At 35.5% G+C, this 27081-nt stretch overlaps 1 protein-coding gene across 5 annotated transcripts in view; it reads right to left on the reverse strand.

The window, feature by feature from the left end:
- Positions 1-27081, reverse strand: part of DPP10 (dipeptidyl peptidase like 10) — a 1432672-nt gene that overhangs the window by 358748 nt on the left and 1046843 nt on the right. For all 5 annotated transcript variants that reach the window (XM_063631313.1, XM_055262569.2, XM_055262570.2 and 2 more), the window contains one exon: positions 1348-1442. In XM_063631313.1, coding sequence (XP_063487383.1) covers positions 1348-1442 — 95 coding nt within the window. The remainder of the gene's footprint in view (positions 1-1347; positions 1443-27081) is intronic.

The raw sequence follows: 27081 nt of genomic DNA on the forward strand, positions 1-27081 counted from the left end.
GGCTAATTTTCCACTATTGACAGTATTTCTCAATGATTCTCTAGGCTTTTTTCTAGTATCCCTGAGGACCATCCACTGAAGAAATAGTAAATAATGCTGTATACTGTTTATTAAAATTCTCCATAAGGGTTAGTATTATCTCCCAAAGGAAATCCACATTCTTAGACAGTAAGCAATCTGCTGTACATATCCTTGATATCCCACGAGTACCATAAAGAGTTGCACACAAAGTAGCTATTCTTTGATTCCCTGTAAATTAGTTTAAAAACAAAAATGTCATTATTTTTCTTCTGGCTGATGACCTCATTATTAATGTACATTAGTTGGCTGGTTAAATTTAGCCCAATGATATACATATATAATCACTTAATGATTGTAATGACTTTTTCTCCTTAATATGTAAAAATACTAAACAGAATGTTCTTGGTCCATTTTTTCCATAGGGCCATTCCATAATAAATATGAAGATTAAATGTTCATTTTATATGTACAAGTAGAATACATTTTTAAAAGTAGCCAATGATTTTGCTTATTTTTTTATTTTGTGGAGGTTTTCTGAGAGCTTCTACTATATTTTGTCTGTATTATATGAATTCATCTAATTGGCAGCCTATTGAAACTTTAATTACAATAAAATAGTAAGTAAATAACTGTGTACTATTTTTCATTGGTGTTGGGTAGCTAGATTTTCAACATTTGCAATAGTGACTCATTATTGCTTACCAAATAGGTGATTATAGCTAAGTCTCCCAATCTTAGGGTACTAGATTTTTCAGAAAGACAAAGTCTGTATTAAGACCAATATAAATACATGCAGTAATTTAAACCATGTTGGCAAAACAGTGATACAAAATAAGTAAAATGGTACTGACAGAATCCTAAATTCTAAAAGTAAAAAACATCAACCTCAGCTGAAGACCACCTTTAGAAAGCCTTTCCATCTGATCCAGAAAACAACAGAACTAGAAAGAAGTCAGAAAGAATGAAAAGTAAAGAAGAAAAGAAAGTTAATAATAAATAAGGCTAGACTAGTCATTTTTTTAACTTTGGAATTTGTGTGACTAATGTTATACATAAAATATTGGGAAAATTATTCTTTCTAAGCAACTACTAGTTTTGGAAATATTTCTCCAATTACTAACAGGAGTAAACGGGGAGAAAATGAAGCAGATAGTCACAGGGTATTTTTTATCAATAGATTTATGGATTCTCATGATATTCCAGCCCCAACTTTTCACCTGAAATGCTTTACAAATGCTGGAGCTGAAGAATAGAAAGTTATGTACATCTAGAGAGCTTTCTAAACAGTACTGAAACGCATAAAGTAATTAATTATTCATTACTTACAAAAGTTGTGTTTTCCAATAATAATGTGGTAGCGTTTGTTTCTATATTCAGTTTAATGACATGTCCATTCTCGCTTTTATACACCACATCTGAATCTGCAACAACAAAGACATTCACAATTGACAAACACATTGACTAGGTAATATAGTAACTGTAGGGGAGAAAACGTGCAAAATAAACAGACACATTAGAATAATCATTTTTAGCCTTCAATAACCCAAGCAGATTTCTGTACTTGGCATTCATTCTCGTGGAAGATCAGGAAGCCCGCCTAACACATGGTCTATTGTGCAATGAACAGGGGGCTAGTATGAGGGCCACTCAGGTTCATGGTTTAACAAATGAAAATTAATTAAAATATGGGCAATCTGCTGCACATTCTGTGGTGAGAAAAAATGGGCAAAGAGAAGTGCCTCCAGTCTCTAAAGTAAGTCATTACTGATGATGATCCAATATTTTAACTTAAAAGTGCTGCCAGTTGACTGTAACTCTATACAGTTCTATGTCTCCTCAGATTGAATCATTCTCATGCAGACCTATTTATGGATCCAATTCTTCTACCACCACTGAATTCCTATTCAGTCTCTTGAATTCTCTTTTGGGTTGTGAATTTTTTCTGTGGTATTTTATCTGGCTTGCACAATTGCAGCTCAAAATCTGAGGTTACTACTGTATCAATGAATCAATTTTTCAACTCTAGAAGAATTATGTCTTCATTTTAAATAATTGCATTTCTTTCAGATAATTGCTTCTACATATTTTTGAGGTAAGGTTAGCCATATTTGTTAGAAAATTAAAACATCTTATCAATATCTGTGACAGAAATTACTAATGAGGTAAAACTGACAGGATATAAGGATACTCTGGAGATAAATATATATATATATATATACAATTATATATAATTATATATATATACAATTATATATAATTATATATATATACAATTATATATAATTGTATATATATAAATTTAGGTAAAAGAGAAGATAGCCACATTAAAGTAGTTTTGAATATGTTCTCTTTTTAAATGATGATCTTTTTACCCAATTTTACCCAATTCTAGCCTTTTCCATGGTGTTGCTTACAGATCCCTAATCTCCTATTCATTCTAGGAAGAAAGGTGATATTAATGGAGATGGGATTCACTACTTATAATGAATGAATGTGTATAAGTTACAATCTCTCAGAAACTGAATGTCTTCACTTGTAAACTTATAAAACAAGTACTAAATGATGAGTTACAAAGATTATCAGCAAAAACACACGAAAAAGTGTCTGACACTTTTGGCAGAACAAGATTTTCTGACCCCTTCTCTCATTATTTAAATATTATTAATAGTTACATGTACAATTTATATGACAAGAAGCAAGAAATACTAGCAAAACTGAAGTTTGTTTTCTTCAGTATCTAATTCAAAACACATAGTCCAATCTGACTCTCCTGTTAGAGTCAAGAATAACACAGAGGGCCAGTAGTTCTTGACCTTAATCACATGGGAACAGTGACATGTTGGAACTGTGGCCTGGGAAATAGGGAAAGTCAAATGGCCTTTTTAGCAAGGAGGAAAGTAAGGAGATAAAGCAGGGATTTCCCAGTTATGCCCTGAGACTGGCCGTATGGACTGATAGTTCTATATGATCTTTAAATTAAGGCCTGTATCACCTTCTGAACTTCTGTTATCAGCTAAAAAGGAATTGAGTTCTTTTTTTTTATCATTAGCTTTATCTGTTTTCCTTTCTGTTGATGCAGAACAAATAACAGATTTACATAAACAATAAATATTTATTTTGATTTATATTCTTTTCCTCTCTTCCCTTTCCTTTCCATTCATATATATGATCATGTCTCAACAGCAACGCCAATCATCTGTAATGCTCATTTGGTCTTGCCAGCTGATTTGATCTCCTGTCCTCCTGCTCACAATTAATGCTTGCTCAAATCAACAGTCCAACCTCAACTTTGAGTTCTATTCTTTCTTTGAATTTTTTAAAATATTCTCATCTCTGGCCCACTTCTTGATTGTGATGAACATACCATCACGAATTAGCAAGAGCCAAATAGCATGCCCTAACAAAATCATCCTTACAATAGTTTCTCAATAAATTAAGAGAAAATAAATTTCCATTTTCCGTTGCATCATGGAGATAAATAGAGCAAAACAAAACACTCAACAAGTAGTTTTTCTCCCAAAGGCAGACAAAAACATCTTTGCAAAGATTATGATAATGAAAGAAATCTAACATGGCTGACTCCATCTTGCTTTTAGGCTCATAGGCTGCCTGTCTTCACTCATTCTTGGGTATTGGCCAAGGTAACCATTGGTAAAATTTAGTTTATATTTTAACCTTGAAACAAGAATAATAATAGTCACTCCCTAAACCTCATCCCATCCTTGTTCAGGGGTTAAAACCACCCTTGTAATACTAATGAAATGATACAAAACTGAAATTATGGAAGAGGCCTGAATTCTGCTAAAATGTAGCTATAGTTTCTATAATCCCTTACTGCTCAAAAGTCATGTGGCCAGAGATCACAAGATTTGTGACCCGCCTATATATAGATAATATAGATGATAGTACTGTTGTAGAACCTCAGGTCGGTCTTTTGAGATGATTTTCAGACTGGCCTCACCTGGACTCATGACTCAACCAGTCCTGTGACCTCCCATCCAGAAGCAGACTCAGTGCACAGTTTTCCACACTTTTATAATTTCATCCCCCCCAACCAATCAGCAGCATCCATTCCCTAGTCCCATGCCCACCAAACTTTCCTTGAAAAACCCTGACCTCCAAGACTTCAGGGAAACTCATTGAGTAATCACTCCAGTTCTCCCACATGGCGAATCTCATGTTACTGAAACTCTTCTTTACTGCAATACCAACGTCTCAGTGAACTGGTTTTTGCAGTGGACAGGAAGAAATCATTGGGTGATTACACAAGCACAATGCAGAATTTTAAATTGAGATGAGGTCTGTGGTGTTAGAGAGAAAGCAAAGCCATAGAGCATTTTTAGTATGATGGTGATTCCTAGTCAAGGGAAGAGAAAAAGAAATGTGTGACCCCATAGTTCCTCATAGTGAAAGAAAATCTTAAATGAGTGATAGGTTGTTATTAGGAGTGATCAAAAGAAAATTAATCATGATTTCCCTTAGAACAAAAGTAGAAGGAAGTGAAGCTTGTTTGAAAAGATAAAGACTACACTTAATATCAGTTTATTTAAAGTTAATTTTCTTAGATAATTATTTGGCCTTGAGAAAAATCTACAGAGAATTGAGATTTGTAAATACCTTCACATCTACACTCCTGCAAATTTTACTGTTAGACCCTTAATGTTGCATTAATAGGATAAACTTTTAAAATTCACATGTAATTCTCTAGCTTAATAAATAATAAAGATTTTTGCATGATTTTAAAAGAAACTAATATCTGCCCTTATTAATTTTCTTGGGGTTTTTTTTGTTCTTTATAATCTGGTCTTCTGGATTTCATATTTATCCTACTTTACAGTTTGATTTATAATCACTAGTGGAATCCCCAGTTTTGAAACTCCTGTTACTAGATTAATAGTTATCTACTAGATTAATAGTGATCCTTCATTCTGGAACTACATTTCTAAAAATTGTACCATATATTTTGTTTAACCTTAAGTAATCAAATATGAGTGAATCAGATCAATGATTAAGTGCATTAACATGGGAAGATTAAGGTAGGAGTACTTGAAATATTCTTAAAACATGGCATTACGCATATCTACAAGGTACTTTGATTAAATAATCTTTTCTCCTTTTTAACTCTTTGACAGTTAAGAGCCGATTATTCTGAACACACATTCAACTCAGTCAGTTTTTTTAAAATGAAAATGTATGGCAGAATAGAATCACTATCTGGCCTATGTACCCTGAGATCTAAGCATGTATTTTCAGTCTACAGTATCCCTAACTACCATTACTGTCATTTCGATTCAATTTTTTTTTCCATAATTTGGCTAACAAAAAGAAAAACATAGTATCCTAATTTAAAATCTTTCAGGTAAATGCAGCCTTATCTTTTATACCTCTTCCACACAAAGTGGATAATAAAGCATTTTCCATTGTTAATTTAGTTCTCAGTGTGGTATTGAAATTAAGAACTGAGACTTCTGCATTCACCTTATCTATCAGGACCAAAAATAAAGGCAGCCTACATTCACATTATTTTACTGTTTGTTCTAGGAAGTTCTTGCTCATGAACTTAACGTTGTAAATCAAAACAAAAAACTTTTTTTTTTTTTTTTTTTTTTTTTCAGAAAATGGCTGAAAATTAGTTTCTAGAAACATTAAACTCCTAAAACTGGGTAAGTGGCTCAATTATCAAACAACTCACTTCAAGATTCCTGCCTTTCTGTGTTCACCAGTCCTAAACTATTAACATCTTGAAATGCGCCTAACCAAACCAGATCCTCACATTGAAAGTTCAGTCTTATCTACCCAAACCCAGATTTCCAACCCTATTCATATCTCCCCTTAATCCTCTCCTTCTGGACACTCCAACTCTTTTAAAATGTTGTCTTTTCTGACTATTATAGGTAACAAACTCAGCTTTGCTTAACGGGTTATGCTGTGAGTCTTCTGAGAAGTTAAAAGCTGACAAAATTCATCTTCCATATGTAACAATAAAAAGTAACCACACTGGTTTCTGTTGGTCTTGCTAATGGCTAATTTAAGCATGCATTTAATTTTGACGTGATAATCTGGTTTCAATGTTTCAAAATTAAATCAATAAATATATAATCTATCTCTACATAGACAAAGAGTTTTCAAAAAGCAGAAAAAACTCTGGCAAATCAGTTCTCTGAGAAATTTTAATCCAAACATAATCTTCATTTAAAACTATTTTTGACATATCCACAACTAAAATTCTGTAGCATTCCATGTTTTAAAAGAAACTATACTCAATAAAAAAGCTGAGCAGTTAAAAATAAAATGTGGAAAAAATGAAATGACTATCACAGGAAATGCTCAAATAAATCTAGGAAGGGTTTGTTAAATAACAAGTTAAGATTTTATTCTTTAATTCAATATATCAATGGTAAATCTAGAATATTTAGCTACTCATAATTAAAACACAGTAGGCTCCTCATTCAACTCTCCTAAAACACTGCTCACAACAATATTAAACTTTCCTCATATTTTGAAGAGCCCCAGGATCCATATATTTAACTGAAAAAACTGAGGCCATTAGAAATCGCTTCAATATCCTTTATTTCTAGTTCAAGATCTCATTCCATGCACATTTTTTCCCCAAGACTTTTGGGAAGAGATGAACTTTCTCTTTCGCAAAAGAGAAGCTCTGTTTTATAAACAAGTCAATGCGCTCTAAGCTCGTAAATATCTTTGATTTCTGCTTCAAAAAAAAAAAAAAGGATTAAAAAAAATAAGTACAGGCGCAGTGACTCATGCTTGTAATTCCAGCATTTTGGGAGGTCAAGGTGGGTGGATCACAAGGTCAACAGAATGAGACCAGCCTGGCCAACATGGTGAAACCCCGTCTCTACTAAAAATACAAAAATTAGCCGTGGTGGCGCACACCTGTAGTCCCAGCTACTCAGGAGGCTGAGGCAGGAGAATGGCTTGAACTCGGGAGGCAGAGGTTGCAGTGAGACAATGTTGCACCACTGTACCCTAGCCTGGCAACAGAGTGAGACTCTGACTCTGTCTCAAAAATAAATAAATAAATAAATAAATAAATAAATAGATAAAAAGTACATTAAGTCTGGTGTTTTTCTCTGTTCCTAGTTTTTTCCCTTTCACAGTAAGCCTCAAAAAAAACCTTTTGCCTGAGGGGTTTCCACCTTATTCTCCATAACAGCCATACATGCTATTCTCTGTATCTTCTGCAGTGCAGCTGCAGTCCTTGCTCTCCTGAAATTTCAAACTTCCAATATCATCACTGACCTGCAATAACCAAATCCAATATGCTCTTCCCCCATGTTTAATCTCCACCTAACTCAACTTCATAGTATGTAACATTGATGATGAACAGTAGGGTTTTGCAATCCTGTTCTCTTGACTTTGAACCACTATCTTGCCCTGGTATTTGTTCTTCAAATTTTTCTATATGCTCTTTCCTCTCAATTGCTATCTAAACAAAGGCATCCTTCCAAACTCAGCTGTAGGCATTTTTTTTTTTTTCCAACAGCTCTTCAGTGACTATTTTACTACTCACACCTTCCTATATGGATTCTTAAACATTCAACTAAAGTCCTGACCTTTCCCATATGCCAGTTCTAATTCTATGCTAGGCCACATATCTTGTAGACATATAAAACTCAGTACTACAATTAAAGTTTTTATAGTTTTGGCTCTACTCTCCCTCAAAATTCCATTTACATACATACCATCCTGTTGGTTACACCTTTCCTGTATCTTCATCTCCTATATTAATATCGTTCTTTATGACCACTCACCCAGACTTCTGTTAGTTTTGTAAGAGTTTTCTATGGCTCTAGGTATTTCCATTACACAGCCCAATCAATTCGACACAATACTTACCATTATCTCAAACACTCTTCAAAGACCTGTGGCTTCCTAATAATAAAATATAAAATGTAACATATATTTATTATCTACCAATAGCCTAGAAAATAGTCTAGATTATTTGTGGCTTACAGTTCTCCACACATGTAAAACTTCACTCCCACTCAGATTTTCTTACAATGCCCACTAATAAATACACCAGATCTTGTCCAAACTTTTCACTTTTTTCAAAGCATTGTTAAATTCCCAACACCTTTAAAGTATTCACCTAATATCTCTCTCTTCTGAACTCCTGTGCCATTTAATATTTAATCATATAATTCCTTTTTATCTATTTTATTGAGTTTTTTTATTCCATTTTGATGTGTTTGTTTTGGGTTTTCAATGACTTTATAAATTCAAGAACGGACCTATTTCTTGTTCCTTTGAGAATTGAAACCATCTACACCAACACATCTTACTGTTTACATTAACACAATTTGCTATTCAACTGTCTGCATTGATATGATTTTAATATTTCAGGAAATTCTTTCCAGGAAGCTGAAGTTGCAAATAACCTTCTTTTCAAGAACTTTCCAAAAACCCATTTACTTGAAAAATAGACCTCCCATCTAAGGCTCATGAATGTATCTTTCTCAGAACAACATACAGCACAAACAAATGACTATTTCCTATTTAAGAGCTTCTCCAAAGCACTCACATCCCTCAATTCACCTATCCTAAACTCTTAATCACAAAATTATGCCCAACTCTAATCAAGACCACTTATCGAAATACCTGTCAAACTGCATACCCCCAAAACTTTATAAGCATCTCTTCTTTGCTGTTCTCTTTCTATATGCTGCTCACTTTCTGTGACAACAGTGATCTTTTTTACCAAACTAAGCAATTAAGTCAGCCATGCTTTATCTTTAATAGGTTATTTTGGTGGAATTTTTGGTGAGCCATCATTTAGTTATTCACAGCTTTTAGAGTATATACTACAGCCCCATCCAGTAGAATGATCATAGCAAATATTTTTGTTTCTTCTAAGTTTTTGACCACATTTATCTCATATATAGGTACTTATTTATTTATTTATTTATTTATTGCTGTTGTGACGTTATTTAGAAATGCAATTAGCACTCCTGATGAAGATATCTGCCTTGACTAAAATTTGTTCAGGCTCCTCCGTCCACTTCACAACTAGCCCTTGACCTTGGCCTGCCTTTAACAAGAATCCTGCTGGGTCAGTTTAGTGAGAATCCCCCTGCCTTTGACACTTGATCAAATTCCTCTACCCCCACCATTGAAATTCAAGTCTATGGCTTGCCTTTAGCAAAAATTATGTTAATCCAGTTGACAGTGCAGAAGCATTGCCATCTTGAACATACCCCTCATTCTAAAGTTCAACTTAATAAAAGCCGCCTAAATCCAAAGGGCATCAGCCTAATGGCTAAGGTCAGCATGACCATAAACCACAAATAACATCTCCAGCCAGAAACATTCCAAACTCCTCCCCGACCACAGACATGCTAGCCCCTAGATAACCCCCTCCAGCCAGGAAGATGCTAGCCCCGAGATAACCCCCCTCCTGGCTGGAAAGATGTCTGCCCCAAGATAACCTCCCCTCCTCCCAGAGACATTCCAACCCGCCATAAAATTATCCACACACATAAACATTCCAAGCTTCTGATAAGCCCCCTCACCCTAAAACCAATATATACTCATAGTCTGTAAGAGAAAGGGCTCCTGACAAATTGGCCAGGAGCGCCTCTCAGGTTTTACCTAAAGAAAACCTGTCTTTAACTGCCAGCCGTGTTTCGTATTTCTTTCCTCTTTAACTCTTATACCAGTTTAGCAAGACTCCCCCCTGCCCTGGATACCTCCTGTTAGTAGTTTTCCATGCTTTGACTGTATTATTCTGCTCATTGGCTCTAAGTACCTCTAGCAGTGTTTGCTGTAGTTGCAGTTAAGTCTCTTCTCTATATTGCAATAGTTCTTTCGTTTGGTTTGGTATGTGTTTTTTTTTTGGGGGGGGTTTGTTTGTTTTTGAAACAGAGTTTCACTCTGTTGCCCAGGCTGGAGGCTGGAGTACAGTGGTGGGATCTCGGCTCACTGCAACCCGCACCTCCCAGGTTCAAGTGATCCTGCTGCCTTGGCCTCTGGAATAGCTGAGACTACAGGTGTGAGTCACTGCACCCAGCTAGTTTTTGTATTTCTAGTAGAGATGGGGTTTCACCATGTTGGCCAGGCTGGTCTCAAACTCCCGACCTCAAATGATCCACAATCTTGGCCTCCCAAACTGCTGGGAATATGGGCATGAGCCACCACACACAGCCCTATTGCAATTGCTTTGAATAAGGTCTTCCTTAGTGTTTTAGTGTCAGAATATTTTTTAATACTATCTTGCAAACCTCAACTTTCATAACCTACTTTCATAATGTTACAGTATGACATTTAAATAATTTTAATACATTTACATATATACAAATTTAAACTTAGCATTGTTAACGGAAGAAATAAACTTTGTAAAATATTTTAAAGGGGTTTATTCTGAGCCAATATGAGTGACCATGGCCCAGGGAACATTCTTAAGAAGTACTGAGAAATATGCTCAAGGGAGTTGGGTTACAGTTTGGTTTCACACATTTTAGGGAGATAGGAATTGTAGGTAAAACCATTGATATGGTTTAGCTGTGTCCCCACCCAAATCTCATCTTGAATTGTAATCCCCATAATCCCCATGTGTCAGGGGAGGGACCCAGTAGGAGGTAATTGAATCATGGGGGTGGTTTCCCCCATGCTGTTGTCCTGATAGTGAGTGAGTTCTCACAAGGTCTGATGGTTTTACAAACATTTGGCATTTCCCCTGCTGGCACTCATTCTCTCTCCTGCTGCCCTGTGAAGACATACCTTCTACCATGATTGTAAGTTTCCTGAGGCCTCCCTAGCCATGCAGAACTGTGAGTCAATTAAACTTCTTTCCTTTATAAATTACCCAGTCTCAGGTATTTCTTTATAGCACCATGAGAATAGGCTAATACAACTATAAATAAATACAGGTAAGGTGTACATGGGTTAAGCCTAAAGAGGTGGGATACCTTGAAGTGGGGAAGGTTTACACGTCATCAATGGAGTCAAAGATTTTCTGATTGGTAATTGGTTGCAAGAGTTAAACTTTGTCCAAATATTTGAAGTCAGAAGAAATAAATGCTTGAATCAAGATTAAAGGGGGTTGTAAAGGCCAAGGCTCTTTTTATACAGATGAAGCCTCATAGGTAGCAGCCTTCAGAGAGAATAGATGGTAAATGTCTCTTTTCAGACATTAAAGTTGTCAGACTGTCAGTTAATCTCCCCCAGATCTGGGAAAGGCTTGGGAAGGGAAGGTCTGGCTGCATTAACAGAGATTGTCTGCAGATCCAAATTTTCCCTATAAAAGATGGCTTTATGGGGCCATTTCAAAATATATCAAAAAATATATTTTGGGGTAAAATATTTTTGTTTCCTTCAGGGTCTGCTATCTGTAGTTAGGTTAGAAATTAAGCCAAATTGTGCCAGCTTAATTTAAAAAAAAAAAAGCACCAGTTTTACAAAATTTTGTGGTTTGTAGGATGGGACTTAACCTTTACCTTGCATAGCCTTTTATTTGTTTTTAATTAGCCACAAAGAGACTGTTTTGTTATTCTTATGATCTCTATTTTTACCTGAATGCTGGTCAGTTGTGCTTAAATTCCAAAAGGAAGGAGATATAAAGAAAAGTGTTCAACATCCCTTCCCATCATGGCCAGAAATTCAGGTTTTCAGATTTTCTCTGTTTGGTCTGTTGGGGTACTTAGGGTTTTATTTTTGGTTTACAGTATACTAGATCAGGGGTCCATAAACCATAGCATTGGGCTAATCTGGCTTTCCAAGACCTGTTTTTATAAAGAACACAGCTACATCAATTTATTGTTCATGGCTGCTTATGCACAGTAATGGCATAGTTGAGTAGTTGCAACAGAGAAAATATGGCCCACAAAGCCTAAAATATTTACCCTCTGGTTCCTTAAATAAAAAGTTTGCTGGAATCTATGTTAGCCTATGAATTGTTTGCCTCATTTAAAGAACATATTTTTTACTTACCATATTTATAAATGTTAATCACTGATCCTTGCAATGTAACTAAAAGACTGTTCTTCTGGATTTCCAAAATAGCTATACACTCTAAAAGGTATGTTTTTTGTTTGTTTGTTTGTTTTACAACATGGCATGAGAGATACATATTTTTAAAAAAAATGAATCAAATCCCTGGTAAATAAGATAAAGTTAGATATCCAAAATAAAAGCATTTACCTAAAAAGTAACCAGAATAAAGGTCATTTTTATTTAAAAGTCATCATAATTGTAAGTAATCATTATTAATTCTTGTGGAAGTGCCAATCCTATGAATGGTACTTCCTGTGATAATGAGCCTTTTTCAGGCTAGATAATGGAGGAGTTGATAGCCACTCAACTAAATGATGTTTCTCTGATTTGTAGCTAAAATGTGAATAGCAGCAATTTTCACACGATCATTTCATTCTTTGGATTATTTGCAAAAAGTTCGCATAAGAGGAAAATAAAATCTCTCTCTAGAATTTTAAATATCTTTTCCCACCAGAAGGATTGTTTGCATAATAGTAGCATAACCACCAGCTTTAACTGATTAACTTTCTTCAGTTAAAACTCTTACCAAAAGTTTCTTGACTTCATACTCATACACTCAACACTCTTGTTGAATGGTCCAGTCTATTTAAATCATCAGCAAAGGAAAGATGTAAGCAGATTCATGCTTCTTCTCTTCCACTTGAGCATCGCATATAAAGTAAATACAAAGATTGATGTGTTTATATGATCCCAAAGGTCTAGAACTCTACACTGCAGTGATACATGCAGAAAATAGAGCTTATTTTAAAGTAACATCTAAACTGCAAAATATAGAGGAAAAAAGAGGCTTGGCAAATATTTCAATCACTTCCATCTCCCTCTATTTAGTTTGTGTCAGCTACTATATTGTCATCATTTTTTTCCCATTCTGAAAAGATTAAACAGAGCTGATTTTAGTCTTTCATTATGCTTTAGGAGAATGGGAGGTCACCAACAATCCTAGGCAAGATGACAGGTTTTGTATTTTGGGGTTCCACTCCAGTAATACGCTTCACTATAACACCTCATTACCCTGTAATGATTTGACTGTTGCTGTGGATAATAAACTCTTTATATCTCTGACCCAAATGCCTCATTTTTATATAGCTGCACACACTTTGGCAGGCTAACTTGTTAATTTGCAAGTAGGGTGAAATCTGAGACCCCTCACAGTTACTCATTTAAAATATATCCTCCCTCCACTCCAAACATCTCCCTGCTTTCTCTTAAGGTTTTAATTTCAATTTCCTTGCCTCTAGTAAAATGACCTCAAATTGCATAGTTATGTTTCATTAACTTAGTCATAAATCAAATAATCCTTCATCAAACTTGTAAATCAGAAACTCAGAATGAACTCTACATATCTAATTTGTGCTTTGATCCTTCAACATTGACTGTCATTTAAAACTCTGAAATCCTATATTTAAATATCTATCAGCACAGCCTAACCAACCATCATTTAGCTATTTTATTATCTTGCTTAAATCTTTCATGGTCAGTCCAGGAACTTTAGTTAATTTCCATCGACTATTGACATTGTCCAATTGACAAACATGTTTACTCTCCAACATCTTTGATAAAGCTATGTCTTTCTTTTCAAGATGCCATATCTTCTCATTAGTATTTCAGTTGAATGGACAGATGGATATGTTACTAGTGTCAGTAAAACTTAAGCAATTTCCTCACCCTTATGAAAATATTTCTCTAGTCATGGTTAATATCAGCATATTAACATGCAAAAGATGATAGAAGAGAAAGACATATGGGTCAAAGACAATAATTTTTTATATTTTCTGATTTTAAAGTATTATAAATTCACTATGGAAAATTTGTGTAATGCAAACATGTCAAGGGAAACTAACTGATAATTTTAATGTGTTCCCTTATAAAACACACAGTTGCAATCATGAATATATCAAGGTTTAGATCAGACTTTATTCCTTAAAATTATAGATTAGGCATTATACTCCGTCACTAAAAATTCACCATTGGCTATTTCAAAAGCTTAACACTCTCAGTTGACATTATACAAAGAAAAATAAATTGAAATATCATAACTGAAATATACAAAGAAAAAGTGGCTGTATTTAAAATGTAGACAAAAGGAACATATTAATACATGTTATAGTTCTCAACATAATTGCATAGAGTAGTGTTGAAGAATTTTATTGTCTGGAAAACTAATTCATACATCTAAACAACAGATGCTATGACTCTTCAAATGCATAATGACATACCTTTATCAATTTCTGCATATTTCAATTAAATCTCTGGAGAGAAGAATTGATCACTGTAATCCAAGTATATAATTAAACCATAAAGTAAGACTTAATTAAACAGAAAATTGATTTAGTTGAATAAATTGGTAGTATTGCATTCATTTAAACAGAAACAACATTGAAAGAAGTGACAGAAGGAATAATTAAAATTCACATACTTAACAACAGTCAGACCCAAGAATGAAGGGCAGGAATAAAAAATATATGAAAATACTCACAAAGAAATCGTTATAGGATGGCCACTAATATCAAAACACTAGCTAGTTCTAAGGCAATAGCAAGTGGAAATGAGGCAATAACTTCGGGCAATAGGTTGTCGTTTTTCTTTGGATAAAATAACTTCTCAAGCATATGTAGGCTTTAAGTTTTTTTCTTTTTTTGGAACAGTGCTAAAGTTTATGAGAAAAATTCAGATGATTAAGAAAAATGCTGATGAGCCTAAAAATTGTATAATGGACTTATCATATTTGTTCTTATGCCCAGGATGTAACTTACCTAACTGTAAACAGCTATTATGCAAGTTAATATTTGTTTGTTTGTTTTTGAGATGGAGTCTTGCTCTGTTGCCCAGGCTGGAGTACAGTGGCGCAGTCTCAACTCACTGCAACCTCTGCCTCCTGGGTTCAAGCAATTCTCCTGCCTCAGCCTCCCGAGTAGCTGGGACTACAGGCATGTGCCACGATATACAAGTTAATGTTTTTAGATGAAGGATGATCAGCTAAGAATTGATACATAAGTCATTGTTACCATTTTCCATTTTAGGTAGAAAGTGGGAGAAAAGTAAAGGACTATTTATTTCTTTTTGAAGTATCAGAAACTGCTGCCTGAATGAGATTACCTCCCGAACTGGCTGACTCCATGTAGGGCTTCATGCAGACATGCATGACTTGATACAGATACTTCAGTGTTGTCATCAGGGGCATGAATAATATCTTACCATAGTTTTCTTTCAGATGGCTCCATTCAGACAAGCTTTTTCTTCATGATCAAAAAATGAAAAAAATGACTATAGCATATGGAATCCCTACAGCCTGTCACTTTCAATTCAGCATAAAACAACCAAGACTATATTTTCCAGGGTTCTCAGTAGGAGGTCCCTTGCTTTCACTGGTCATAGATGGTCCCGGTACTCATTCTTGTGCTGTACATCAGTGGTATGCAATGTGCTAATTAGGCACAGACCTAAATCACATGCCGATTACTGCCAAGCATTGATTATGTGTTGGTTGTTAAGAAAGAAGTTATTTTCTGGATGACAGAAAATGATCAAAGTTGGCTAAGTGACACAAACAACAGATCTATTACACAATGAGTGTGCATTGATAATAACTATGTTTACTTATGGAGGGTATTATTTGTAAAAAAAAAAAAAAATGCCTCTCCAAACTCACCATAAGTTGGCATTTCATAATGCAGGTAAGTACAGGAAAATTGATTATGTATGTGCACATGTATGTGTGCACCTGTGTGTTTGTGTGTGTGGGGGGGTGTACTGGTGGCAAAAAAAAATGGGTCTGTGATAAGAAATATGTTTTTAGTAATTGTTAAAATTCTGAGCAGAGTTTGCTGTTTGTCTGGGGTCCTGTCATCTACGCAAGTCATGTTTCCCCTGGAGAAAAATGATTTTGTCTCAAATCTCAAGATATTTGATGCCCATTGAGGAAGCCTGCCAGGAGAAATGTGTGCTTTTGCCAGGAGGTGCAGTCAGATTTATTTTACTGAGAGGGGGAAAAACATGTTGGCAGCAGATCAGTCTGACACTGCTGAGAAGATACAGATATATGCCCTGGGAGAATCACAAATCTCCATTAAAGTTTCAAGTCTCCTGTTGAGTTGTTAAGAGTAATCAGATTGGCCAAGGAGCAGTCTGAATTTACAAGTAAGTCTGCCAGTAAGGCTAAACTCTAAACCTACAATTTAACATCAATCAGTGTTAGAACATGAATGTGGAGAGTACATTTTTTATTGCTGTGGTTGTTTTCTCCAAACTAGTAACCCTGCCTCACTTCTCATCATGATTAACCAAATTTTCCTTATCTAACATCGTGGGCAATTTGAAAGTCCACCCCCTCTATGAATTATGAATTCCTCCCAAACAATATTAGTTTTACACACACAGACACAAACGCACACACATACACATATAGATAGATAGATAGATAGATAGATAGATAGATAGATAGACAGACAGACAGACAGACAGATAGACATATCAGGCAGTGAAAGAAGGAAGAAAGAGTATGTTTCAGAGATTTGGGTTGAAATTCTGACTCTTCTACATAACAGTATTTAATTTCGGAGCTGGTTACATTAGCTATCTGTAATTTACTTTTGTCATCTGAAATAATTTTTTAAAAATCCTACATGTCCACAATAAGTTGTTTTAGTATCAAATACTATAATACATGATAAAAATGAAGTATCTTCCACAGAGTATGTAACCAATAAAGTGATCTTGAGTATGATGATGATGGAGGTAACGTAACTACAATGATTTAGTAAGCATTTTTTAATTCTCCACCCTACCTATATTTCATCCTGTTATCAGATACTATCATTAACCATTAAAATGGCTGTGTACTTTTTTTAGAAGAAAATATTCAAATTCCCTTATTTACCCAATTACTTCGAATAAGACAGAGTATATATTTGCTATTTATGTATCTCATTGAATTAGTGTCTAAGTATTCCCATTTTGAGCATTTTGGAATTCATATATAAACTGGATGAGACAACAAAGCAAGAACAGAGTAAAATCCCAGAGGTTAATCACCCACACAATAATAAAAAGAAAAAACTAGATGTTAAGGTAGTAAGGCTATGACGAAAGGAAGCCACCCCAGTATCATGAACTGAAGAATTGATAAAATGTGATATATCCATATAATAATATTGGTATTTATATATCAATAAGGATGAATGAAGGAATGATACATGGTACACGAGGAATAAACCTTAAAAATATGAACGTAACTGAAAGACAGTCATAAAGAGCTGCACATGGCATAATTCAATCTATAGGAAATGTTCAAATAGGAAAATCGATAGAAATAGAAAGTAGATTAGTGATTGCTAGAGACTGCGGGGAGGAGAATCAGAAATGACTGTGTACTAGATTTCCCTTTGGAGATGATGAACACATTTCGGAAATGAGCAGCAATGATGGTTAGAAAATTATATAAATATACTAAAAAACAATGAATTGTACACTTTAAAAGGGTGAATTTCATAGCTGTTTTTATCACAAGGAGGAAAAAAATGGGTAACTATGTGAGATGATGAATATGCTAATTTGTTCCCCTATAGTAACTATTTTACTATGTATGCAGATATATATATATGAAATCTAATAACATTATGATGTATAAATAGACACAATAAAAATTATTTTTAAAAAATAAAAGGGTGAATTTTATGCTATATGATTTTATATCAATAAATTTATTTTTTTAAAGGTACATGAAAAAATAGTGATGACCAAAACGGAAACAACTGAGATGACAAAAGTTTCAAATACAAAACTTTAGATATATTTTGGCTGTAAAACCAAAACTACTGGTGGAATATGAAACAAAACAATGTGCCATTTGCCTTCATTTCAACTACTCAAAGTAAAGTTTAACTTTTTACCAACTTTGAAACAAAAATGGTTTATTCTTGTGTTATAGTTGCTATGTGTAATCCTTCTCCTTTAATTTGAATATTCTCATCCTTACCTCTACTAATATAGGGCTCTACAAATAGTATTTATATTCTGAATAAGTTGACAATATTAAATACATTAATCATACACAGGTGATATGTTCATATAATGAAGTATTTTTATCAATAAAAGGGAATGAAATAATGATACATAGTACAAGATAGATGAACCATGAAAATATTAATCTAACTGAAGGAAAACAATCAAAAAGAGTTAATTACTTTACCAGTAAATTTTATACACTGTTTCTATAAAGGACCCCTGAGAAAAAAGTCGACAAAATAATTGGCTCCAAAATGTTTTGTAGAGCTGGGCGGAACCAAGTAGGTCATCTTGTCCAATGACTTCATTTCATCCATGATGAAAAAGTCATCAAAAAAGACTCATTGAACCCAGTGAAGAATCAGCAACTAAAACTCCTGAATTACGATTCCAAGTCCAGCCTACTTACTGCAGTACCGGTTATCTCTGAATGAATGAACGATGCTTATACTACATCCTTAAGCTTACCCTCCAACCTGTGTGTTCTTTTGCCTTTCTATTTAGCTTCAAGCTTTGAAGAATGTACTTTATGAAGCTAAGAGAGTCACTATTAAATGATAATTAAGCCACAGTTGAGCAACTCTTTATTTATGACATAAAGGATCTTCCCTAATACTATTCTATGATGGACCCAGTTGACCCACAGTAGTACGTTGAAAGGGGCATATGGGTAATTGTACTTCATCTCTTCTTGAATTACCAGAGGCAAATGTGAAGCATGCAGGTGTTTAGATCCTTTTGAACATATATTTTCATTATATTTTCATACTTTATCTTCCTAGACACAGCTTATGGCTCACATATCTCATCTTACTAAAAATACCCTGGGTTTTCCTAATTTTGTCACTTCCTGCCATGCCTATAAATATAATTGTTCTAATACTTAGCATCATATTTAATTCAAGCCACCTGTTTGCACAGACGGCAGCTTGCTCACTTTTACGCAAGAGCTAAAGATCTGGACCTAAAGAAACACAAGAATTAAACTGTTGCTTATCTTTGCTTCTCCAAGTTGAAAGTGGGTTAAAGAATCAGAGAGAACAGATGTCTCTCCTTAAGCATTTTATTTCACCATTTTTTCTCACACAATTTTTTAGAAAACATGATATGAGATTCTTTGTACTGAACATTATGTTTCTGCTTCAAAAAGATGAGCCTTCCTGTTCTTCTTCCTAATATGACACTTACTGTACACATCATTAAGTAGATAAGAGCCACAATCTGCAGATCCTGCCTCACCTCACCTGCATTTTAACTCCATAACATTTGCTCTTGGCACAGCTGGAAGCACAAATATGATAAAAGGGTAGATAACTATCTTCAAAGATACAGATATGATATAGAAAATCACCATTTGTGTTCCTATCAAAGTGTTCTGATAGAACAAACAAGCAACAATAGAATGAATACATTTTTTCAATCTCAATAAACTACTTGTTAAGTGTTTACCATGTCCCTAGGAAGTAGAAAGGAGGAGGGGGAAAGGCACCTATAACCTAGTCAGGAAGAAAAAAAATACAGTTATGCAGTACATTAAAAGAAACAGCCATTTCTTAACACCTACAATGGGAAGCACATTTTGTTAGACATTTATACTTATCTCACTTAATTCTTATATTTACATAAAGAAAATTATTATATTTACATAAAGAAAATTGAACTCCAGGGAACTTAATTAACTGGACTAACATCATACAATTAAGCAAAAGGGGGAGCCAGAATTCCAAAGGGAGACAGACTTTAAACACAATTTGGAAGTGAAAATTTTAATAGCTGCCCCAGGGGGTGGTGCTGCTTGATCTCCACCCCCTTATAGCACACACCCTACCTGGTTATGGCCTACAGCACCCAGAGGCTGTAGTTGAAGGGGTAGCTCCCAACATTCCTTGTAGTATCAAAATTTGTTCTATTAGGGGAAATAACTGAGGTCTGAACATGGCAAATTCAGGTGTGTATGCATTCATGTCTCCCCTGCAAGGTGCATGCTACTGCTTGTTTCAGCCTTGTCAGTGTCAGTTAACAAATGTGAGAAACCATGGTAGCAGCACAACAGCATATGGCTAAAAGTGGAGTTAGTCTGTACTAGACTGGTGCACACCCAACTTTGAACCTCAGCAAATATGGAGTGATGACTTTCAAAGGGGCTAAAGGTGGTCATAAAGCTGGAGCAAATTTGATTAAGTCCTCCTGGTCTTATGGGAGACCATATATTATCATATCAAAAATTTATATATATATACATGTATGTTTTTATTTAAAATTAAACTGTTTTTTCCTCATTTTTTACTTATAGTAAATTGCACACAATATAAAATTTATCATTTACCATACTAACCATTTTAAGTTTTCAACTGAGCAGTATTAAGTACATTCATATTGTTGGATAACCATTGCTACCACCTGTCTTCAGAATCCCTTTCATCTTGCAAAACTGAGAATCTGTAGGCATCAAACAACAACTCTTCATTCCTTACAGCACTTCTTGGAAACCATTATTTTACTTTCTGTGTCTATGATTTTGACTACTCTGAGTACTTCATATAAATAAAGTCATACAGTATTTGTCTACTTGCCACTGGCTTATTTCACTTAGCATGGATGAACCTTAGAGGGTTCGTCCATGTTGTAGCATGTGTCAGAATTTCCTTCATTTCTAAGGATGAATAACATCCCATTGTATGTATATCCCACATTTTGTTTATCCAACTCATCCATCAATGGACACTTAGGTTGCTTCCACATTTTAGCTTTTGTGAATAATGCTGCTATGAATAGGGGTATATAAAAATCTCTTTAAGACCGTGCATTCAATTCATTTGGGTATTTATCCAGAAGAATAATTAATAGATCATACAGTAATTCTGCATTTAATTTTGTGAGGAAATATTATACTCTTTTCCACAGCAGCTATAATATTTTACATTCCCACCAAATAGTGCACAAGACTTTCAGTTTCTCCACGTCATCACCAAATATTATTTTCTATTTACTTTCTTTCTGATAGTATGCATCATAGTGAATGTGATGTGGTATCAAATTGTGGTTTTAACTTGCATTTTCCTAATGATTAGTGATGTTGAGCATCTTTTTTCGTGATTATTGGATATTTGCATATCTTTTTGGAAAAATATTCACGTAAGTCCTTTGTCCATTAATTATGCTGTTTGTTTTGTAATTCTTCTTGAGTTGTAGGCATTTTCTATATGTTCTGGATATTAATCCCTCATCATAGATATGACTTGCAAATATTTCTTCCCAATCTATGGATTACCTTATGGCTCTGTGGATGATGTCTTTTCATGCACACTTAAAAAAATTTATAAGTCCAATTTGTGTATTTTTTCTTGTGATGTCTGTGCATTTGATGTCATTTCCAAGAAATATTACTGCCAAACCCAAATCTTGAGGCTTTTGTCCTGCTTTCTTCTAAATGTTTTATACTTTTAGGTTTAACACTTAAGTGATAGATTCACTTATAACTAGTTTTTAAACATCATTTTAGTTAACAATCACATTCCATTCTATTGCATGTAGATAAACAATTTTCCCAACATTTATTGAAAATACTGTCTTTTCCCCATTGAGGTCTCAACACCCTGGTTGAATATAATTTAACCACATATTTGAGAACTTATTTCTGGGCTCTCTGTTCTATTCCATTGGTCTATATGTCTGTTGTTATGCCAATAGATGTGGTTTGGCTGTTCGTCCCCTCCTAATCTCATTGAAATGCAATCCCCAGTGTTGGAGGTGGGGCCTGGTGGAAGCTGACTAGATCGTGGGGCTGGATCCCTCATGAATGGCTTAGTGTCATCCTTTTGGTAATGAGTGAGTTCTCACTCCAAGTTCACATGAGATCTGGTTCCTTAAAAGAGTGTGGCACCTGCCCCTACTCTTGTGCTCCTGCTCACAATGTGAGATGCCAGCTACCCTTTTGCCTTCTGCCATGATTGACAGCTTCCTGAGGCCTCACCAGAAGCCAAGTAGATGCTAGCACCATGCTTCCTATACAGCCCATTTTCCTTATAAATTACCCAGCCTCAGGTATGTCTTTATATGTATAATAGCAACATACAAAAAAAGGGCTAACACACCAGTACCACACTGTTTTGATTACTGTGGCTTTGAGTAAATTTTGAAATCAGGAAGTATGAGCTCAACGCTTTGTTATTCTGTATTGAGGATTGTACTGATTAGTTGGATACCTTAAGATTCCATACAAGTTTTAGGATGGGTTTGTCTATTTATGCAAAAAATCATTGGGATTTTTATAAGGACTGCATTAATCTGTGTATATTGTTTTGGACATTATTGACATCTTAACAATACTGTCTCTCAATCCATGTACATGGAATAGCTTTTCAGGAATACTTTGTAGCTTTTTGTATGCAAGACTTTTATCTCTTTAGATAACTAAATTCTTAAATATTTTAGTCCTTTTGTTGCTACTACAAATAGAACTGTTTTCTAATTTCCTTTTTTGGGTTGTTTGTTAGTGCATGAAAATGCAACTGATTTTTGTGTATTGACTTTGTACCCTATCACTTTGCTTATTGTTTTTAATTAGTTCTAACAAACTTTTTGGAAATCTTTAAAATTTTCTAAGTATAAGACCATACCATGTATAAACAGAAGTAATTTTACCTCTTTGTTTCCAGTTTCCAAGACTTCTATTTCTTTTTCTTGGCTAATTGCCTTGATCAGAAATTCCAGTACTATGTTGAATAGAAGTGGCAAAAGTGAGCATCCTATCATTTTTCTGATCTTCAAGGACATTTTTTCAGCAATTTCACCATTGAGAGTAATGTGTGCTATGGGTTTCTCATGGGTGGCTTAGAATATATTGAAATAGTTTCCATTTATTCCTAGTTTGTTGAGAGTTTTCGTCACGAAAGGGTATTAATTTTTTATTAAATGTTTTTTCTGTATCAATTGTGATGATCATGTAATTTTTATCTTTCATTCTGTTAATGTAGTGTATTACATGATTGACTTTTATATGTTGAACCATCCTAGCACAGGAATAATCCCAGTGGGTCATGGTGTATAATCTCTTAAACATGTTGCTAAATTCAGTTTGTCAGTATTTTGTTGAGGATTTATGTATCAGTGTTAACACAGTTTGGATGTTCTACTCTCTAAATATCATACTGAATGTCAATCCCCAATGTTGGAAGTGGAGCCTGGTAGGAGGTGATTGGATTATGGTGGCAGCTTTCTCATGAATTTTTTAGTGCCATACCCTTGGTGCTGTCCTCATGACAGTGAGTTCTTACAATATCTGGCTATTTAAATATGTGTGGCATCTTACCCCCAACTTTTTTGCTTCCACTCTGGCCATGTGATGCACTGGCTCTCTGTATTTGTTTGTTCTTGCACTGCTATAAAGAAATATCTCAAACTGGATGATTTATGAAGAAAAGAGGTTTAATTGTCTCATAGTTCTATAGGCTGTACAGGAAGTATAGTGGCTTCTACTTTTGGAGAGGCCTCAGGAAGCTTACAATTATGGTGGAAGGCAAAGGGGAGGCAGGCATGTCTTACACGGCTCCAGAATGAGGGAAAGTGGAGAGGTACCACACGCTTTTAAAACATCAGATCTTACGAGAACTCACTCATTATCACAAAACAACATCGAAAGGAAAATCTGTCCTCTTGATCCAATCACCTCAAATCAGGCTTTAGGTCCAGCATTGGAGATTACAATTCCACATGAGATTTGGGTGTGGACACAAATCCAAGCCATATTATTCAACCCCTGGCACCTTCCAAATCTCATGGCTCTCTTACATTTCAAAATACAATCATATCTTCTCAAGAGTCCCCCCAAGTCTTAACTCACTCCAGTATTAACTCAAAGTCTTATCTGAGATAAAGCAAGTTCCTTTTGCTATGAGCTTGTAAAATCAAAAACAAGTTAGTTACTTCCAAGATACAATGTGGGTATAGGCATTGGGTAAATATTCCCTTTCCAAAATGGAGAAATTGGTCAAAAGAAAGAGGCTATAGGCTCTGTGCAAGTCTGAAACCCAGAAAAGCAGTCATTAAATCTTAAAGCTCCAAAATAATCTTCTTTGATTCCATGTCTCAATCCAGGTCACACTGATGCAAAAGGAGGGCTCCCAAAGCCTTGAGCAGCTCTGCTTCTGTGGCTTTCTAGGGTTTAGCCCCCAAAACTGTTCTCATGGGCTGGCATTGAGTGCCTGTGGCTCTTCCAGGCTAAGCGTGAAAGCTACTGGTGGATCTACCATTCTGGGGTTTAAAGGATGGTGGCCCTCTTCTCACACTCCACTAGACAGTGCTCCAGTGGGGATTCTGTGTGGGGACTCCAACCCCACATTTTCCCTCCACATTGCCCTCCTGGAGGTTCTCCATGAGGGCTCTGCCCCTGCAGCAGGCTTCTGCCAGGACATCCAGGCTTTTCCATACATTCTCTGAAATCCAGGCAGGGGATCTCAAGGCTCAACTTTGACATTCTGTGCACCCACAGGCTTAACACCACTTGGAAGCCACCAAGACTTACAGTTTGCATCCTCTGAAGTGGTGGCCCGAGTTGTACTTGGGCCTTATTGAGCCATGGCTAGTGATGAAGTGACTGGGATGCAGGGAGTAGTGTCCCAAGGCTGCACAGGTCCGTGGGACCTTGGACTTGGCCCTCAAAACCATTCATACCTCCTAAGCCTCTGGGCCTGTGAGGAGAAGTACTGCCATGGAGGTCTCTGAAATGCCTTCAAGGCCTTCCCATTGTCTTGGCTATTGGCAACTGGTTCCTCATTACTTATGCAGATTTCTGCAGCCTGTTTGAATTCCTCCCCTGCAAATGGCTTTTCTTTTCTACCAAATGACTAGGCTGCAAATCTTCTGGCTAGGGCTGGAGCAGAGTGAGATATAGGGAGCAGTGTACCAAGGCTGCACAGGGCAGTGGGGCCCTGGGCTTGGCCCATGAAACCATTCAGTCCTCCTAGGCCTCTGAGCCTATTATGGGAGTGGATGCCATAAATGTCTCTGAAATGCCTTGGAGGCTCTTTCCCCATTGTCTTGGAAATTAGTAATTGGCTCCTCTTTACTTATGCCAATTTCTGCAGCCTGCTTGAATTCCTCCCTGTCAAATGGGCTGTTTTTTTTTTTTTCTATCACATGGTCAGGGTGCAGATTGTCCAATCTTTTACACTCTGTTTTTCTTTTCAATATAAGTTCCAGTTTCAGGTCATTTTTTGCTCACACATATGAATATAGGCTTTTAGAAGCAGTCTGACCACATCTTGAATCAGTTGCTCATTAGAAATTTCTTCTACCAGACACCCTAATCCATCACTCTTAAGTTCAAAGTTCCACAGATCCATAAAGCATGGGCACAATGCCTCCAAGTTCTTTGCTAATGCATAACAAAAGTGACTTTTTGTATTAGTCTGTTCTCATGCTTCAGAAACTCTGTGGCTGAATTTCTAAGCAGTCCAAGTTGATATGGTCTATGATGTTTTCTAATTCCTACCTCCATGGGCTGAACCCATTAGAGCCTGGCTAAGAGGCCAGAGGACTCATGTCTTCTCACTTTCTTCTCTTCTCATATGAATGCTTTTTTTGTTTTAGTTTTCAAACTTCTCAAAACAGAAAAGGTTTCTCTTAAACCTTCAGAAAAATCTTGGTGTCCTATTGCAGTTTAAGAAACAATTTCCCTTTTGTGATTATGAACATTCAGTGAATAATAGTGTTCATAATTGTCATTGCCATTGCATAACAATCTACCTGAGATCACAATGTATAGGGATTGCTAGATATTGACAGGATTGAGTCATTCCTGAATTAAAGGACACGATGTCATCTCATAACACCATCAATTTCCACTCTACTTCCCCAAACCTCCCATCCTAATATACACACACTAACCCAATGGGAATTCAATGGTTCCAGGTTTTTACTGATCCTATATCCCATCAGTAAGATGCTTTCTCTCTTTCTTCCACAATAGCTTTACGAGGGAGTCAACAATAGAACAGACTCTGGTCATTGCTATGTAATGTACACACACACCTTGGAGGTCTGTATCACAGGAATAAAAATAATGTTCTCTATGTCAAAAAAAAGTAGCCTAAGCCAATATTAAATAGTTAATTTAGATTGATAAAATTTTAAAACTCTAAGTAGTCATAAAGTTAGCTGATTTCTAGAGTGTTACATAAAACAGCAGCCTTTATGCTCCTACATATTCTCCATGGCAGCCAGCCAGCCAGAGCCTTTGGAAGACAGAAAACTCATCCTGGAGCCACTGAAGTTTATTCCTGCCCATTCTGAAAAATTGGCTGATATTGATAATTGTTATAAAAAGTTTACCCCATGAGTCTCACAGGCTGCCAAGAATGTAATTGGGCTGAAATGGAAGGCTGGTATAAAGCTTGCATCTGGTTCTGAGTCAAGGAGCCCTCACTCATTGACTAGCATCAAGGGAATCTTCTTTCATTTAGGGAAAACAGATGGAACAATTTGACTATAATAGAGTTCATTTTAAGGAACTGTCCCAGCTTGTCCCAATGATGGCAAGTTGAATAGGTTCTCAAATAAATAACAGAAACCAGTAGAAGTTGAACTTACTAACCCTGGCTCAAATAAATCAAATCAGATGAATAATTATTAGGCATCTACTATGTACGAGGCATGATCCCATTCATGATTTTACCAAAATAATATTACAATGCTAATTCTGATCCCACTTTTCTACTAAATAATAACAAAATACAATGTGTTATAATAATTAGGAAATGTTTCAGAACACCTTTAGACAACATTTTCATTTATTATATTGCTATGTGGTTTTAGTGAAAGTCATAGCATTTACATGCACTCTTAAAGTGGAAAGTTGGCATATTCTACTGTCTGTAGGGGCTACAACTAACTTCCAGGATAGCTTCCCAATCTTCTTGTATGACCTGCTCAGAAGTCTAAAAGGCAAATACACGCCTTCTAGAAATTTTGTCAAGCATTTTGAATCTTTTAGATTTTCAATTCTACAATGATTGCTAAAAAGAGTATCCAAAAATCCCTGTACTC

This window comes from Symphalangus syndactylus, chromosome 22 (genome assembly GCF_028878055.3).
Source record: "Symphalangus syndactylus isolate Jambi chromosome 22, NHGRI_mSymSyn1-v2.1_pri, whole genome shotgun sequence".
NCBI classification, from domain to species: Eukaryota; Metazoa; Chordata; class Mammalia; order Primates; family Hylobatidae; genus Symphalangus; species Symphalangus syndactylus.